Below are 20234 nucleotides of genomic sequence, written 5' to 3' on the forward strand. Positions count from 1 at the left end.
TTATTTCTATCACACTGCTACTAATTTCCACATGACATCATTTACAATAAAGTGAGTGGAAAAACTACATTAGAAGCAATAATGTGCACTCTGAGTATATATGTATTTTATTTTATATCTAAATCTGCAGGATACATTAATACATTGAATGGGTTTTTTATCCAACTACTGCATATTTTTAATTCTCTGAGAAAAGCTTTACATTGCTGAGATTTCAGTGAGAGAGAATCTGATTTGAAGTCAGTCAGCTGTTGTGCAACAGATGGACGGTGTGTTGTTGCTTAGGGTTTCTCAGCAGACAGCTTCAGCAGACAAAGTCCACAGCAGTACACCAGACTCTTCACTATCAGCACAGAGTACAGCAGAGTCAGCAGCCTCACCCTGCACTCAGACCTGAAAGGATCATCTGAAACAGACAAGTCAAACAGAAATGTCATGATCCATCTCCTCTATGACAGTGTCTACAAACACCAAGCTGCCATTACCTTGTCCAGTCGGTGCCTCCTGTGTGCCGCCCTCATGCTGGCCGGGGCACAAGTATTCATACGGGTCGATCTGTTGGTCTTTGTGAAATGAGGCTGAGGTGGGGCCCCCCTCATGCTCCACAGAGCAGAGGTATTGATCCTGGTTGATCATGGTCTGATTGATCAGTAAGATGGAGATGGTTCGTCCTGGCTCTGTGATCTCCAGCTGCTCTTCCTCCAGAGAACCGTCGTCCTGTCTTTTCCAGGAGATCCGGACCAGAGGAGGAAACATGGCTGAGGCCACACACAGCAGAGGACTCTTCTCCTCCTGCTGGTCTCTGGATGCTGCTGACCACAGGCTCACCACGGGATTCTGCACCTCATCATCTGAAGAACACATAGAAAGACATGAAGCCAACACTGCATATGTCCTCTCTGCTGTTACTCACTACCAAAAAAGTGTGGACGTAGCACTGCTGGCATCAGAAGAATATGCATTTTAGCTAATGCTACATCAGAGGTCTATGTGAGAGACATGAAATGAAGAAGAAGGACAGGATATTCTCTGGCCTTTAAACACAAATGTCAGTGACTCTGTCCAATGAGCTGAGTCTCCTTAGGGTCACTCACAAACACAGAAAGCAGGGAATTTTGGACTCTAGGAACTGTTTCTCCAAACACAGGCAGTGATCCTAAAGCGTCCAGAAGCCTTCATACCTACCATCATCTCTAAAGAACAAACTGATTAGATTTTGAAGGCCAAAGCTTCTGACCATCTCTCACTTGTGAATGCAATATCTCCTGAATGTTTTGAGGGATTTTCTTCAAATCTTGCACAAATATTCACTATCAGTCAGGAGTGAAAGGTAAAAATTCACCAGGCCTCATGGTCAGCTCTTGGTTCCAACATTTCTACCACAGGAAACACCCCGGACTTCTCAACCCACTACTGCACTTTCACTGTGAATGGAAACTTCACATCAGTGTAAACCACCATGCAGTAATTCTAGTTTAATCTGATTAATCTTGCTTTTCAACCCTTCAGTATGCCTTGGACTGCTCGTTTTTTAAGGACAGCAGCAGTTGACACTCTCTGATCAACCTTCCCTCTGCTGCCCTCAAGTGTCTGCACAGCTAACTGCTCCAAACACATCTTTTCCTCTCCCTGGCCCTCATTGAGGGCTGCATGGTGCTCAAGTGGTTAGTGCTGCTGCCTCACAGCAGGAATGTTCCAGTCCTGGTTGGACAGGGTCTTTCTCTACAGAGTTTGCATCTTCTCCCTGTGCATGCATGACTTCTCTCTGAGTACTCCAGCTTCCTCCTACACTTCAAAAACATGATGGTTGGGTTAATTGCTAACTCCTAATTGCCTCCACATGTGATGTTTAAAACAAACATATTTGTCTGATTCTGTCTTTAAACTGATCAGGTGTGGAGTGCAGCTGAAATAATGATCATTCTGTATATAAAATCATGTCTTCAGCAGGCCTGTTAATGTTGTGCTTGGTTATTAGGACTTATTAAACTCTCAGCATCACATGTGGTCTGCAGCAGCTCTGTGGTTTCCTCTCTCTGACTCCTCCTCACCGTTACCTGAGGTTTTTCTCCTTCATCACACAGTGACAGTTACAGCCTTTGAATCAACAGGAAGTTGAGTTTGTTCTGACTTCTTTCTCAGGTTTGATCTTCACTTTTAAACCTCTTAGAGAAACTGTTTAATGATGAGCTCTGAGCTGAGACAAACACCTTCAGTCTGCTCTGATACTTTGAAATTAATCTTTATTTCAGTCAGATATTGGAGTCATTTAAATGATCATAATAATAATAATAAGAGGAGAATAATAATGATGATCCATAAATACGTTGAAAAATAAAGACACTAATGAAAATAACCCCCAGCAACCCTCTGGTGGTTTTTGTCTCCAGTATAGGATTGCTGGGAGGTGAAGGTGGTCATGAAGAAGTTGTTCACCTTGACCTTTGACCTCCAGAGTCTGATCAGTTCATTGTTGAGTCACAGTGGATATTTCTGTAAACTTTGATGAAAATCTCTCCAAAACTTCTGTGTATAAATCTCACAGAACATTGATTAATATTTGCAGACTGGATTGATTGATATCTTTATTTTGAAGACGACAACAAAACAACAAAAATAAAAAGTTGAGAAAGAAAATCAACAGAATTCAAAACAATAACAATCTTAACAATCTTTATTTTTTGAAACAAAATGTTTAAAATAATTTGTTTAATCATTTTATTTTGCTGTTTCTGATTCTGTATAGAAATATTTACACATGATTTCAATAAAAGCAGAAAAACAGTACATTTGACATCACAGCTGAAACCAAAGCAAACATGATCTATAAAATAAAATAAAATAAAATAATAGAAACACAGGCTATTATTGTGAACATTCAGTGTTCATCTCCTCTGATGAAGCTGCTGTGTAACATTTTTATTTTTACAGTTTGAAACAAGAGAATCATCGGCGTACAACTTTACATCAACACTGTTGAAGAGGAACAACCTGCTGGAAAATACACACAATGAACTTATCAATTTATTTATTTTTCTCATCTTTTATGACCTGTTTGATACTGCTTTAATATTTTATTATTTATTCAAATATCTTCTTCTCAACTTTTCTAATTAATGAGTTCAAATATTGATTTTGTGTTTGTTGCTCTAAAGTTGAGCATCACACTGAGGAGTTAATCACTGGTTTCCTGTTAGCTGTACCAAGTTTTGTGAACCTTGTTGTAAAATGTTTCCACTAAATGTTGTCAGACTACTTTTATTTAGATAATGTCATCACTGAGAGTTATCAGGAAGAGTCCACAGCAGTAGACCAGACTCTTCACTATCAGCAGCGTGTAGAGCAGCAGGAGCAGCCTCAGCTTGTACACAGACACAGACGGAGACAGAGATGAAGGAGCTGGTGAAAGTGATGGTGAAGGTGACGGTGGAGAGGATGTTGGCAGTGATGTTGAAGTTTGGGGAAAAGCTGTAACAGAAAAAGTAAAACCACGTCAGTCATCAGTTTATTTCTCTCTTTGACAAAATCATTAAATGAAACAGAGTAAAGGCTCATTTATGCTCTATGTTGGTACTGATATGGACAAAGCCTTCAGTCGGTACTCTACATCAATCAAAGATCTATCTCCATCCATACAGGGAGCATAAATGAGCCTTCAGAACTGCCCAGAGTCTCCCAGCCTTCATCACCTGTTAGATCCAGAGCCTTCACTGTTTCTCCCTCGTGCTGCACGTAGCAGCTGTATTCATACGAGTCGCTCTCTCTCTGATCCACCGCTAAGATGGAGGCCGTACATCCAGACTCTCTGAGCTGTTTCCTGTCAGAGGAGGGCAGGTCCTCTGAACGTCCGCTGTTCTTTGGTCGTCTACTCCAGGAGAATCTGACCAGAGGAGGAAACATGGCCGAGGACACGCACAGCAGGGAGCGCTTCTCCTCAGGCGGGGATCTGGATGTTGCAGAGTAGACCCTCACCACGGGCTGAACCACTGGATTTGCTTTAGAATAAAACAACATGAAAAATAGATTAAATCATTTACTTAGATTACTTACATGACATTTTTTTTAAATACATTAGTTTTTTAATTGCTTCAGAAATTTTTTTTTTCTGTACTGAAGGTTCCCTCTTTTGGTCTCCTCTCTTACTAAAGTCCTTCTCCTCTGATTGGTCAGTGCGGCCGGGCTGCCAGCTCTGCTATTAGTACAAAATCATGAATGCTGAAATTAATTAATTGATTAAATATTTTTAAATGCAGGAGGAAGTAGCTTTAACGCCATTCAGAGTGACTCCTCTCAGCTATAACTGACCAGTGACTGATTTTCAGACATGTTAGTTTGAATGATAATAATTTATTTTAGGTGATACTGTAACAACATCATTAGCACCAGTGTATGGTCAGTCCATTTTTTCTTTATCTCCAGTCTCTGAGTCACACGTAATCCTCTCATGAGCCCACACACGTGTGTTTTCCTGCATTTCTTCGCATGAATGAGTTCTTGTTCTGAAAATTGTATTTCTATCTTTTTATTCCTGTCTCTCTCTGTCATTGTGGTGTTGGTGATCTAAGTGTAAAGCCGCTGATGTCCCACTTGGCCTGTAGCAAAACTCCCGCCATGGCGCTGTCTCATGTAAAATATGACACAGATATGTACACACTGTTATGATAAGTTCAGGATTTTACTCAATGACATATCTGAATGAGTCTTTTCAAAATAAAAGCCATCAAACTTTGGTACCAAGTTTTTCTGTTTCATTTTGGAAAATCATGGCAGAGGTCCAGACCTCAGTGACCTCAGAGCTGGCTACGGCCTTGGGTAGACTCCAATTCAAAAACTCTGAAGTGTTTTTGCAACGGCTTTGAACACTTGTGTGTATTCTCAGAGTAGATTAATGAGAGGATTTTTTGACAGAAGCATCAGGATGAAACAACAACATTTTAAAAAGTGAAAACATTCTGAATGTACTGTATGTAATCATGTCAGCTAAGTAAACGCTACATATGATCAATCAACATTTATCTATATTCATTATACCAATAAATAATATAATCAATTACTTTGTAATTAATTGAAAAAATTGTATTAATAACATTTTTACCAGTAAGAACACATTTTTATCATTTGGAATAAATCTAACAAAATTGTGTACTATGAGGTTTATTTAACAATTTTATATTTATTACCAGAGCTATAAACAGCAAAACTACAAGATATTTCATATTTTTATGTCATTGTTTTGTCAACGTTTATAAATGTCAGATATGACAGTATGAGTCTAGTCCTCAAAGCATTTTTCTTATCCATGTTTTTTGGGGCTGAATAAGATTTATCTTTAAACAGTCTTTTAACAGAGTATGACTGCTGCTCCATTTAAAAATAAAAACTTCATTTATCTAGCAAAGCATAAAGTACATTTAAATATTTCACATCAAACTACTACTATTATTTGTCAAGAACTGAAATTACATGTTAAAGTTTTATTTAAATATTGATATTTTTACCTGCTTGTATATTTGAAACGCACTTCCCCAAATAAAAACACATAAAAACAATTATTGTGGTGCCATTTCTACAGTTTTAAGATGTTTTATGTTTAGCAACAATTTATTATTTGTATTAATTTCCCAAAAAATGAATTAATTTCAGAATTATTACTGAGTAAGTCGTTTTTAAACTAGACTGGTTTTAACTGATTATCTTTTCTGCTACAGATTTATTTTTATCTATTTTAAACTCTGTAGAGAATATAACTTTATTTGTATCCTGGGTCTTAAACATCTTTTTAGAGGACATGAATCTTTCCTTTGTCTCTACAGCTGCACGTCTGGAACAATCTCCTCTTATCAAAAGAAAAAAAACATTTACTGTGTTCAACAGAGAAAGAAAAAGCGTCTAGAGTCACATTTTAGACAACTGAAGGAAATAAAAGTTCATTCTTACCAGAAACAAACAGTCTGGTTCCTGAGCCAAAGATCAGGTACCATCCTCCCACAGTGAAAAACTCCGTGACAAAAACCTCGCTCCTGGTGAACAATGCATTTTATGCTTCAGGATCAGATTTCAGCTCCAGCATGCTTCTTTGATGTTCATTTCAGCATAAAAGTCTCTTCTCTTTATTGTAGTTTGACTTTTTTAATGTTGTGATGTCTGTTGATCCATTTCTTTAGTTCACAAAGTTTAAACTGGAGCTGAAGGAGGCAGGAATAGACTAGTGTAAAGACTCATTCAGATATTTTTGGTCATGTCTAGCATCTTGATAAAAAAATGTGATTTATGTTTAAATGTTGGCATTAAGTTAAAATCTGAAGGATTACAGTGACTATAAAAAGGATCCACACCCCTGGATGTTTTACCCTTTACTGATTTTAAAAATCAACCATGATCAATAAAATTTGGCCTTTTGATTAGAAAAAGGGACAAAGAGCTCTTTAATGACAAAGTTAAAACCGATTTCTACTAAGTAATGTCAATTACATAAAAATATGTGATGTAAATTAAGTGACTGCATAAATCTTCACCCCCTGTAAAATAATGGACCTAATCCAACAGAGGTCCAGTCAAGTGGGTCTAGTACACACGTGGACGTTTGATGTTTCTACAGTTGACCATGTTATTCAGAAGTTTAAGGTCCACAGGACTGTAGCCAACCTTCCAGGAAATGGCTGCAAGAGGAAAATTGATGACAAACTGAAGAGACGGAGGCTCGGTTATGTTCTGGAACTGCTTTGCTGCATCTGGCACAGGGTGTCTTGAATCTGTGCAGGGTACAATGAAACCTTAAAACTATCAGGGCATTCTGGAGATAAATGTGCTGCCCAGTGTCAGAAAGCTTGGTCACAGGTCATGGGTCCTCTAACAGGATAATGAGCAAAAACACAGAGCTAAAAACAGCCAAGAATGGCTAAGAAGAAAACACTGGAATGTTCTGAAGTGGCCCTCTGAGCCCTGATCTCAGGGCCGTTTCTCGCTTTGTAGGGGCCCTATGCAAGATGCTGTTTGGGGGCCCCTACTGCCAAACTACTATGGAGAGATTCCTAATCCATTAGATGATCCATGAACAGTCTATTAGACTTCATGAGCAAAACAGGCTACAGTCATGATAGCCTCTCACTCAATTATTTATGGTCTTATTTTCTGTGGACAGACCTAACAGTCATTTACAGGCTGGGGGTCCTCCCCCAGAAAATTTTGAAAGAAGTAGATGCAATTTACTGCATTCTGGTGCATTTGACCATGTTTTTAGATTGAAAATTATCTCCCTCTTTCATTGTTTTTCCTTGGAGCTGACATGCTCTGCAATTTCTGACAACCATACATATACTGAGGCACTGGGCATTAGAAGATTGTGAAAATACTAAACTTCCCAATAAGCCATGCAACATTCTCCTTAACTACCTGTCCCCTTTCTGTCTCCACTGCCCCTGCCTCTGACTGACTCTCAGTCTCAACCACCTATATCAGGAGATGGAGATGCATTGGGAATTCTTTCATATTGATAATTGAAATAAGCTTAATGTAGATTGATCATATGAAGATTTCTGTGATGTAGCTCAGTCATGTTATCAGCATATCACATACACAGGTAGTACAGCAGCCTAATAAATATGTAGGCTACATTAGAAATGGGCCACCTCCCTAAAACATAACTGAGCAGTTTGACAGTTCAGAAACTGTCAAACGTGTGTTCAGACATGGACTCTTTTTTTAATGGACGCTGTCAGAGACAGGAATAACGTCATGAGAGAGAAAAAAGTGAGTAAAAAGACCCTAAATATGTTTAGAACTACAAATGAACTTCCTTCTGTTAATTCTTGTTTTTATAATGTCACAGTTCCAAACCTCATCCTTTATCTGGGCTTAGGACCGGCAAAAATGACTCAAGAGATACTCTGGCAGTTACTTTAAATTGCATTTTTAATTGTTTTTTTAATTCTATTTTTCATAAGTTTAGTTTTCTTAACTTTGGTTTAAATTTGAAACTTATGGTCCATTTCAGAGCCTACATTTTTGACATTTTGAACCATTTGATTCACAATATGTTTTTTTCTTTGGTTCTAAATGAACCAAAAAGAGACAATAGAAAAACTGCCAAAGCGACGTGGAGGGTTGAACATCTCCTGCTCCACCACAGCTGAGGGGGACTGCTGTGTGAAGACTTGGCCGCCTGTAAGAGCTTTGAGACAGTGTCACATCTCCAGGCTGAGCTAGTTAAGTTACCTTTTCCCTCATGTTTCTAGTTTGTCATTTCCTGTTTTATTTTGGTCACTTACCTTGTGTCTCTTTTCCAGATCTCTCCTTCCTGCCCATCCCTACCTGTTTCCCCCGTCCTGATTACCCTCATGTGTCTCACCCGTGTTGATTGTCTGAGTGGCTGCACCTGGTGATCCCTGGCTGATTGTCTCCCTCCTCGTGTATTTAGTCCATTCACCCCCTGTCTGCTGTGCGAGATCGTCTTGTTTCCGTTGTGTACAATTCCTTTGAGCCTTATTTCTGATTGACCTTCGTGATTTATTTGACCCAGTTTCTAGTCCTAGTTCCCGAGTTAGCCTGCCGTTTTTGTACCTCTGCCTGCTTGTTTTGACCTCCTGTGTAACGGACCTATTTTCTGATTAAACGGACTAGAACTTGCTTGTATCCTGTGTCTGCTTTTGGGTCCTTTGGTCCGGCATTTCGTTACAGACAGGGAGGGGTTCAAGGCAGCCCCCGCTGCTCACTGAGAGAAGCAGCTTTCACGTCAGACCCTCCTGAAGTCTCCAATAACACCAGAAAAAGTCACTAGATTTGTCGCTAGTCGTTTTTTGAAAGAGTCACTAGAGGGGTCTGAATACTCGCTAAATATAGCGACAAAGTAAGGTGCCTGATGAGACCGACGTGCCAGCCTGCTCGGGGTGCTAGCTTGCTAACATTCATATCAGAAAAGCTGGCTGTGTTTGGCAATGGAAGAACGTGATTTAGCTGTTTGGCCACTCAAGGGAAAACTTGGGCAACTCTAACTTACTTTCCTTTTGTAAAACTCCTTAAGTCCATCTCTCGTCTGTAGAACAGTCAAAGAAAGTATCTGACTCTCAGCCTCAATCTGCCTGCATGATGCAGCTGTGTGTGTAGGAAACCAGGAAAATGCGGAGTGGATTTCTATTGATATGGGTAATCCCCCTAATGAAAAATGGAACGGATTTGATTGTGAGGCAATTGAAGAACACTGGAGTAGATCTGTCATGCTTTTGATGGCAAATGTGGAGGAGGGAGTCCAAACGACTTTTTTTTTTTTTTTTTTTTTTGAAGGTGAGGGGGACGTGACCACCCCTAAATCTATTGTGGCGACGCCCATGATATAAGGGATAAAGACATTTTAATTCTCCTGGGATGAAGCTGAACATTCAGCTTTGGGGCCCCCTAGTGGCTTGGGGGGCCCTACGCATTTGCATAGTCCGCATAGAGCAAGAGACAGCCCTGCCTGATCTAAATCCTACTGATCATCTGTGGAAAGAGCTGAAACATGCAGTCTGGAGAATGCAGCCTTCAAACCTGAGACAGCTGGAGCAGTTTGCTCATGAGGACTGGACCAAAATACCTGGGACAGGTGCAGAAATTTACAGAGATGCTTGATTGCAGTGATTGCCTCAAAAGATCGTGCAACAAAATATTAAGTTAATGGTACCATCATTTTTTTCCAGGCCAGTTTCATTTGTTTGTTTTTTTTGAATGATCCTGTTGAACAACAATTCAAAAGCAATGTCTGATTTTCATTTGTTAATTTTCAGTTTATTTATATTTATTATCACTTTTGTCAGTTTCAAGTTATTTCAGTGACCATTGTGGGTTTTTCTATCTTTAACAGAAGGGTACCCACAATTTTGTCCAATTTTGATTGTAGTATAAAGACACCTGTGTCTGGAAGGTCTAGTACTGGTTAATCAGAGAAATGGTGATTGAAAAGTATAAGTCAGGGGATGGATACAAAACAAATTCTGAGCCACTGAACATCCCCCAGAGTTCAGTTAAATACATCATTAAAAAAATGCAATGATTATGGCCCATGTGTAAATCTGCCTCGATCAGATCATCCTCACAAACTGAGTGAGCGTGCAAGAAGGAGACTAGTGAGAGAGACCACCAAGACACCTCTGACTACTCTGAAGGAGTTCCAAGCTTCAGCAGCTGAGATGGGAGAGACTCTGCAGACAACAACTGTTTCCTGGGTTCTTCACCAGTAAAAGTTTCATGGAAGAGTGGCAAAAAAAAAAAAGAAAATTCTGATTTAGTCTAGACTAGAGTTCACCATAAGGCATGTGGGAGACTCCATGTTCAAGAGGAAGAAAGTTCTTTGGTCTGATGAGACCAAATGGGGCTTTTTGGCAATTAGTCAAGACACTTTGTTTAATGGACACCAAACACTGCACATCACCATCCCCAAACCATCCCCATGGTGAAGCACGCTGGTGGCAGCATCATGCCGTGGGGATGTGTCTTGACCCTGCCGGGATGCGCTGGTGTTGGAGCAGCAGACCACTGATCCTGTTTAGCAGTATCACTGCAAAGACCTTGCCCGGCACTGAGATAAGTGTAATACCCCTGGAGTTGTTACACTTTTGTACATCACCCTTTCCCTTCCAGATTGAAACAACAATGTAACTCTTCCAGATACTAGAGATGATGCCTGTCCTCCATGCGGAGCAGATGAGAACATCGAACAACAGGAGGGAGGTTTCACCAAACACCATGAGCATCTCAGTCTGGATCCATCTTGTGCTTTCCCAGCCTTCAGCTTGCTCACCACCTGCTGAGTCTACTCCACAGTTGGTGGATCATGGCGTACAGGTGGGTCCACACTCACTGTGTCTGCGGCATCCATTTGGAGCTCACGACTGGAAAGATCTGCCCAATACAACTCTTCAAGTCGCCAAACCATCAGTCCTTGATATCTTCCCCCACCTTTACTGCAGAGCAATGCTGAGAGGATGGAGCTGCCTTGAATCTCCGTATGGCCCTGTAAGCTGGTCAGGCATTACTTGTGCCCAGGTGGCCCTCTACTGTCTCAAACAGGTCCCGAACTCTGGCCTCTGCATCTCTCAAGACTGCCCTTTCAGCCTCATGCCTCATTCTCCTGCAGAGTTCAGTTTTGCCATCAAGTCTTATCCTGTGACTCGCCTCAATGATATCAATAGTTTCCTTAGAAATGAAACCCCTCCTCCTCCTCTTCAACAACCTTGGGATGCATTCACTGGCAGCAGTCAGGGTACTGGACTTGAAGCCCATCTAGAGAGAATCAGGATCTTGAGGGACATCTGGTGTTCCAAGAGTAGCCTTGAGCCCAGACACATAAATCTGTGCAGTGTCTGGTTCCTCAAGACATCCAATCTGATTCAACTAGAGTCAGCCTTCCTGAGGCACCTTAGCCGCAATTTCAGGGTTGCAACCAAAAGCAGATGGTCACTACTAAAGAACTCTGCACTCCTGACAACCCTGCAGTCAGTGAGATGTCTCCAGCATCCACCAACAAGTGCATGGTCAATCTCATTCTTCGTGACGCCATCTCTGAAACCATGATCCAGTAATCCTCAAGCTCAGACTGCTTGTAAAGTCAGGGTGCATTGAGGAATTTTCATCTGGTTGTTCAGAACTGTGTGGACCAGCACATACTGGAAAATTTCAAATTTCCTCTTGATCCTCCTCTCTGCTCCCAGCTAAGATGCTGGGTAGCTCAGTGGGTTACCCTGCTGACTTTGGTTCAAATCCCAGTCAGGTCCTAAACTTTGGATAAAAGTGCCTGTAACATCAAGAGTGCTACATCCATTATAGTCAGACAGCTCATTAACATTTAAAGCCACAGACACAAAAGCAGCTGAGAAGGGCTAAATCAGAGGGGTTTTTGGACATGCAAAAATCCTGTACTAGTGTAAATCAGCAACAAACTTCACAGGCATGTTTTGGGGACCTCTGAGAGCAAAAATATGTGACCTTTAATACATTTCTGCTCTCCCATCGGCCAATGTAGCAAGAGTTTTCAGGAAAAATGTGTTGAGTTGACTTTCAAGACTTTGGATTCTCTACAATTTTAGTCTTTTACAGTATTTGAGACATGTCTCCCCAAGTTCAGAGACCACCTGACCCTCTGGCTAAAGTAAGCAGGTGGTTAAAAAATTAAAACGATTTACAAAGGATTGTTTTATTTATTTTTTGTTCCACGACTTAACATTGTTTTACATTTGTAAAGATGAACAGTCTCCTTCAGCTGAAAAAACGTAAAACAAGTTATAAGGGATTGTGGGCGGCACGGCAGCGCAGGGGTTAGCACTGTTACCTCACAGCAAGAAGGTCTCTGGTTCTCTGACCTCAGAAATTATCCACTGAAGCAGGTTTTTATGGTCAGACTTAACTGTCAACCTTTATTTTTATCTGTATATTTCAATTGCCTTTTTTTGTGCAATTTGTACCCCCTTTTTTTTTTTTACATTTTTTTGCAATTTTTAATCAATTTCTGCTGCTTTTAGCTCATTTTTACCACTTCTTGTAGCCACTTTTCACTCATTTTTTGATGCTTTTTGACCACCTATGACTCATTTTTTGTTTTACCACTTTTTACTTAGTTTGTTCATTGTATGCATATTTTGCCCCTTATTCACCTTTACACCCTTACTACAACTACTACTACTTATTCACCCAGTTTTTGCCATTTTCTTGCCACCTTTTATTTAGTCATTCTTGCCACCTTGTTCTCATTGTTGTTGCCATTCTAAACCTATTTTTGCCATTTTTCACCATTTAGACTGAGGCTCCTGCAAAGGCATTTTTCAACAGTTTGGCTCTTTGGTTGAGTAACACTGGTCTACACATTCAAAGGCAGACGTGTTTCATTGTGTTGTTTGTACAACTGACATGTGGAACAAGTTGTTAAAGTATTTCAATATTTAGTAATGCAAAAGTACAATAACGTCTTATTTTAAAAGACTATAATGCAGGAACATAACAAATTACTCTACTCTGTGTTAAACGCATTAATGTAAAGAGTTAGTTTCAGAATTAACGCTACCCAGTACTGGCAATGTGGTTATTTCATGAATGTGTCTGCCATACTTTGTTTATGAATAAAGTTTAAATTGAAAAAGGTCTAAATGTACGGTGTCTCAGATGAACGGTCTGTGAGAGTGGTCATCAGAGATGAACAGTCTGCAGCCAGACTTCTCTCCTTTCTCCTGCTCAGTGTGACTCACAACCACTGCACAGAAACACTCTCATCATGTTTCTCCTTTAAATCCACTCACTGAACAAAATGAACATTACAGAAAAAACTGAGAAGAATAATAAACCCTGACACCAGTGAAAATAAATCTCTCAGTTGATTTTGTTTGTGAAGGAGGTGAAACAGACGACTCATCGCTGTGGTTTCCTGCTCTCTCTGTTCATCTGCTGGTTTTTGTTCAGCCTGCTGGGATCATTTCTCACTGTGGGTGCCTGCTTTCAAACAGGCGCAGTAGTAGGTGGCTGAATGAGAGAGGTTAACACTCTGGATCTGCAGGTCAACGCTGTTTTGTTTCCCCTCAGCTGTGAAATCATTTTTCTGAGAATGATTATAATCATCTTTATTTATTTCACCACTCTCCCTATCAATCCACAGAATCACTCTGATTGTTTCTGTGTCTGATTTCTGGAGCCAGAACACATAATTATAAGAACACTGGCTGAAGTCTTCACAGCTGATGGAGACATTTTCTCCAACGTTCCTGGTCAGTGATAAACGGGGCTGTTGGAGATCTGCTGCCGTGGTAACCAGAGCTGTAGACACACAGACAGATGGAGGTTAGACACAGACTTTTAAACAGCTCAGTGAGGTAACTTTATAAAGCTGTAATATTATCAGATAAACTAATTTCAATTTGTAATGATGCAGCAGCTTATTTTAATGTCAAGTTTGCTGGCTCCTGATTGGCTGAAAACACCGACCTGAGCACACACAGCACAGAGCCACAGCTGACAGGAGAATCATTCTGTGTTTCCTCTGGTGAAGCTGACGAGAAGTGAGGACGAACCAGGACGATCAGACGGAGCTCTTAAACTCCCATCAGCCACTGCTGCACGCTGATGAGGCCTCTGAGGATGATTGACAGCTCTGCAGCACATAAACAGGTGTGAATGTGAGAACAGACTGAGCTCATCACTACAACAGAAAGAACCACAAACTCTGATGATTAGAACGAGGGCTGCCAAAAGATTCAAATGTTTGATTCAAACTCAGGATTTCTGTTGTTAGTGGCATTTACTCAAATCCTTTATGGTGCAAACTAAAATGTTTCTATTCCAACATGACTGTGCCTCAGTGCTCAAAGCAAGGACTATAAAGACATGGTTTGGAAGAAGTTGACTGGCATGTATGGAGTCCTGACTGCTTGTGAGTGTAATATCTTCTGAATGCCTCATGGGATTTGTGACATTACTACATATTCTTAAAGCCAAGTTGTCCTGAAAACAAGGATGTTTAAAGTCTGACCATGAACAACAGAGTTGATTTTTACAAGCTTTTAAAGACAAAAAATCCAGGAGAGACAAAATAGTTATAAAACAGCTTAGGACTTGAAGGGTTAAGAACAGTGCTTTAAGTGGGCCGCTATGATTATTGAAATAGCTTTAAAATGACCTAATATTCAATCATTTTAATATAAATTTACTTGTCAGCCATTATTAATAAATATTAAAAGAAAATGGGTTAAGGTGGGCAGAAATGTTGCAAAAATGTCCAGATAAAGTGGTGAAAAGGGGTTAAAGAGTAGCAGAAAAGGACAATTAAGTGGCAAAATGGGTTGTGGAGTGGCACAAAGGGACAAAATTTTGCAGAAAAGTGGTAATAAGAGATTAAAATGTAGCAAAAAAAAAAATGCTGAAAGAGGAAAAAAGGTGCAATAAGTTTAAAAAATGGGTCAGTGCCAAAAAGTAGTTCAAAAAAGTAATGAAAAGGGGTTAAAAAGTGGCAAAAATAGAGGAAAAGTGGCAGAAAATGATAAAATAGTGTCACAAAAGAGAAAACATGCAGGAAAGGTGTTTTAAAAGAGTTAAAGAATGACAGAAATTGGTTAATGAGGCAAAAAGGGGCAAAATGTATCAAAATGGGGTAAAAGTGGCAAAAATATAGCAAAAATAACCTGGCAAAGATGTGAAAATGGGTTAAAGAGTGGTAAAATGGGTGAAAAGTGGCAAAATTAGAGGAGACGGGACAAAAAGTGATTCAAGAGTGGCACAAAGGGGATAAAACATGCAGGAAAAGTGGTTTAAAAGAGTTCAAGAATGGAAAAATTGGGTTAAAGAGGCAACAAGAATCACAAAGGGGTTAAAAGTGTCATTTAATATTGGCTCTAAATCACAACTGTGTAGGGCCCCATTCACTGGGATTTTCAGGGGCCCGGCCAGTTCTGGAGTCAGGACTTTCTCCTTGTGCTGTGTTATAGATAACAGGGATAGATCTCACTGGCAATGCCTACAAATGTCTGCATTTTGAACAAAAATACTAATACAATAATATATTAATCAGACCAAAATATTGATTTAATTGTTGTTTATTTGAAAGTCTGGCCCCCAGAATCTCTGTCAAGACTAAATCCAGCCCTTGTGCAAATGAACTTGATGACCCCTGATGTATAGTATATCATTTTTTAAGTTATTTCATGTTTTTTAAAGATTTATTTTAGGGCTTGTTGCCTTTATTTGGAGAAGACAGGACAGTGGATGGTGTAGGGAATCATGAAAGTACAGCAGCAGTTGACATTCTCTGATCAACCTTCCCTCTGCTGCCCTCAAGTGTCTGCACAGCTAACTGCTCCAAACACATCTTTTCCTCTCCCTGGCCCTCATTGAGGGCTGCATGGTGCTCAAGTGGTTAGTGCTGCTGCCTCACAGCAGGAATGTTCCAGTCCTGGTTGGACAGGGTCTTTCTCTACAGAGTTTGCATCTTCTCCCTGTGCATGCATGACTTCTCTCTGAGTACTCCAGCTTCCTCCTACACTTCAAAAACATGATGGTTGGGTTAATTGCTAACTCTTAATTGCCTCCACATGTGATGTATAAAACAAACATATTTGTCTGATTCTGTCTTTAAACTGATCAGGTGTGGAGTGCAGCTGAAATAATGATCATTCTGTATATAAAATCATGTCTTCAGCAGGCCTGTTAATGTTGTGCTTGGTTATTAGGACTTATTAAACTCTCAGCATCACGTGTGGTCTGCAGCAGCTCTGTGGTTTCCTCTCTCTGACTCCTCCTCACCGTTACCTGAGGTTTTTCTCCTTCATCACACAGTGACAGTTACAGCCTTTGAATCAACAGGAAGTTGAGTTTGTTCTGACTTCTTTCTCAGGTTTGATCTTCAGTTTTAAACCTCTTAGAGAAACTGTTTAATGATGAGCTCTGAGCTGAGACAAACACCTTCAGTCTGCTCTGATACTTTGAAATTCATCTTTATTTCAGCCAGATATTGGAGTCATGAAAATGATCAGAAAAACTCATTCAAAACAATAATAAAGTAAACCTATTCACACTATCAGCTTATCCAATATGAAATGAATGGTGCATGTTTGAAAAGGAGTAAGATGACATTCACACAGATTTTATCATTACCCTCATTAACTTTATAACAGACTTTTATTTTGAAAGGATGACACTTAAACATGTATTTAAAAAAAAACATTAAAATATATATTTATTGTTGCTTTTCTTCCTATAAAATAAAATAAAATAATAGAAACACAGGCTATTATTGTGAACATTCAGTGTTCATCTCCTCTGATGAAGCTGCTGTGTAACATTTTTATTTTTACAGTTTGAAACAAGAGAATCATCGGCGTACAACTTTACATCAACACTGTTGAAGAGGAACAACCTGCTGGAAAATACACACAATGAACTTATCAATTTATTTATTTTTCTCATCTTTTATGACCTGTTTGATACTGCTTTAATATATATTTTTGTTTATTTAAATATCTTCCTGTAAACTTTTCTAATCAATGAGTTCAAATGTTCTTTTTGTGTTTGTTGCTCTAAAGTTGAGCATCACACCGAGGAGTTAATCACTGGTTTCCTGTTAGCTGTACCAAGTTTTGTGAACCTTGTTGTAAAATGTTTCCACCAAATGTTGTCAGACTACTTTTATTTAGATAATGTCATCACTGAGAGTCATCAGGAAGAGTCCACAGCAGTAGACCAGACTCTTCACTATCAGCAGCATGTAGAGCAGCAGGAGCAGCCTCAGCTTGTACACAGACACAGACGGAGACGGGGATGGAGGAGCTGGTGAAAGTGATGGTGAAGGTGACGGTGGAGAGGATGTTGGAGGAGATGTTGGCAGTGATGTTGAAGGTTCTAGAAATGTTGGAAATTCTGTAACAGAGAAAGTAAAACCACGTCAGTCATCAGTTTGTTTCTCTCTTTGACAGAATCATTAAATGAAGCAGAGTAAAGGCTCATTTATGCTCTATGTTGGTACTGATATGGACAAAGCCTTCAGTCGGTACTCTACATCAATCAAAGATCTATCTCCATCCATACAGGGAGCAGAAATGAGCCTTCAGAACTGCCCAGAGTCTCCCAGCCTCCATCACCTGTTGGAACCAGAACCTCTAGTGTTTCCCCCTCGTGCTGCACGTAGCAGCTGTATTCATACGAGTCGCTCTCTCTCTGATCCACCGCTAAGATGGAGGCCGTACATCCAGACTCTCTGAGCTTCAGCTGCCGTCTGTCAGAGGAGGGCAGGTCCTCTGGACGTCCGCTCTTCTTTAATCGTCTCCTCCAGGTGAATCTGACCAGAGGAGGAAACATGGCCGAGGACACGCACAGCAGGGAGCGCTCCCCCTCCAGTGTGATTTTGGATGCTGCAGGGTAGACCCTCACCACAGGCTGAACCACAGGATCATCTTTAAGACGACAACATGGAGCACAGAGATGAACTCTAAAACACTAACAATGTCTAAAAAAACCTACTATCAATTCATACATTGTAAGAGTTAATCACATATTTTATTATACAATTCTGAAATTCATGAAAATCTATTTGACATTATAAAATAGGATTTGATAGGTTATTTTAGAGTTCATCTATGTCCTTGCATTAATCAGTTACTTATTTTTTCACAACACACCTTTATCATTTGGACCATAGAGAGCAGTGATCATTAACTGGTGGTCCGGGGGCCATATCAGGACCCCCAGAGCTTTAAATCTGGCCCCTAAAAGTCTATCAAATTCAGATGATGTATGATTTTTACAGTAACATTTTTATCAGGAATGATAACAGTGTTTAGGAAGCTATAGTGAAAACTATGGAAATTTTGCTAATACCTTCTCTTTTTTTTTTTTAATTGGTGATGAAGTGAACATACATATATGAAAGAATAACAAGAAACCAACAAAAACAAGCAGACAAGCAAAAATTAAACAAACAGAAAAAAGAGAATAAGTACATAAAAACAAACACAGACATTATTATTATGGCATTGGTGTTGGATCATTTGTGGTGTGGTAAGGTGTCCTGGTTTTTATGGTACATATTATTAAATAAAACATTTACAAATATATAAATATAAAAATAATGAAATTATAGTTGTCCTAATATGAAGGGGGCTTAATAGACTGCAAATTTTAAAAAAAAGTAATAGTTGGAAGTAAGGAAGTAATAGTAAATTAAATGATGAACTAAATAATCATAATAATATCAATGATGTATAAATGTGTGCACGTCCACATACATACATACACATATGTATGGTATGTGATTTGATTTCTGTGTTAAGTTTACATTCTAGACAGAAATAATTTGTCATTAATAACTAGTGCTGTAGTCCAGACACACACTATCCCATACCAAGACAGACCAAGACTTTTGGGGGTTGAGATCAAGTCAAGGCCGAGACCAAGATCAAGACCATGAATATCAATTCAAAAGATCAACACAAGGTTAAACAATAAACGAGCACTCTGTATTTAATTTAAGTTTTCTTAAAATACGTTAGACAGCAAAAACAAGATGTTTTCAACTCTGTTTTTTAGCATCACGATGCAATAAACTCAAATTTGTCCAACATTTTTCATGTCAAACCTCAATCCCTGTATGTGTTCAAAGGCCACTGACAAGTCTGGAATTGTTTTCATATCTAAAAATAAGATGTTTATCTATATTTGTCAGGTGAATAAGGCCTAAAATAAATGTTAAGAGGGATTTCTGATGAGAAATAAGATGGTTTGTTAAGATCTGAGTTTTTGCAGGTGTCTGACACCCATGAATAGATTTCCAGAGAGGCATAACAATCAGTGAGCTAACGGCAGCTGTTTAAAGTCAAATTACAACACGAATCAATCAGGAACAATTAATCTGAAAATGGCATCATATGCCCAGCCTGAATGAAATCATCAGTCATCACTGAGAGGGGGGTTGGGGATGAATTTACTTATGAAATGAAGGTTTGTTGCTTTAGCATCCTTATCATCATCATGATAATCACATAGAAGAATTTAAAGTCTTGAGGGAAAATCCAGAATCCGGCCAGACCAAGATTGAGACAAGACCAAGTAAAAATGCTCTTGATTCTAAGACAAGACCAAGATATTCAAAACAATGTCTCAAGATTGATATCAAGACCAAGACTGTTCTGGAGACCTACAACAGTTTTATTAAGACTCTGTTCATCCCTTCATATTAACTCAAGAATGAATCCAATCACAGAAACAGCAGCTTTATTCTCTTTAACTCCTGGAGGAATTATGAATTATAAAACAGCTAAAATCAGAGACTTTCACTCAGCTAGAACTGAAAATCTTTGACCTGACATTCTCTCCTCTCTGCCTCAGTCTTTAAATCTTATTTATGGGTGCATAAATAAAGTTTTAAATCCACTATAGACACTGAAATGATCATTCATGAAAAGTTCAAGCTCAGTCTTCTCAATCACATGCTGAGGTTTGTCCACTTCTAGTGTTGCACTCAAGAGTCAGGCTGGACAATTAATTCCAAATTAGATTATATTGCAAATTGGCCTACTGCAATTTTTAAATCGCAGAAGGTGCAGTATTTCTTTAACCTAAAATTTATGTCAAAATACCAGTTTAAAACTGTTTTTGTTGCAGCAGAGATGTTATGCATTACATAATTATACAATCATTTAAGTGCCATTTTTAGAATGGTCTATGAAAAATCTTACTTTCCTTATTTTTCTACTTTTTTCTTATTAAATATGAGAATGACAATACAACAGATCATA

At 39.2% G+C, this 20234-nt stretch overlaps 1 protein-coding gene across 1 annotated transcript; it reads right to left on the bottom strand.

The window, feature by feature from the left end:
* Positions 1-264: 264 nt before the first annotated feature.
* On the bottom strand, positions 265-10449 carry LOC121520259 (immunoglobulin lambda-like polypeptide 1). The gene is made up of 4 exons (XM_041803634.1): positions 10403-10449; positions 5938-6020; positions 486-851; positions 265-406 (listed from the first exon to the last, which is right to left on the bottom strand). The coding sequence occupies exons 1-4, from the start codon at positions 10447-10449 to the stop codon at positions 282-284; spliced, it is 621 nt and encodes a 206-aa protein (XP_041659568.1). The 3' UTR covers positions 265-281.
* Positions 10450-20234: the final 9785 nt, after the last annotated feature.

The sequence above is a fragment of the Cheilinus undulatus genome, linkage group 13 (assembly GCF_018320785.1).
Source record: "Cheilinus undulatus linkage group 13, ASM1832078v1, whole genome shotgun sequence".
Classification (NCBI taxonomy): Eukaryota; Metazoa; Chordata; class Actinopteri; order Labriformes; family Labridae; genus Cheilinus; species Cheilinus undulatus.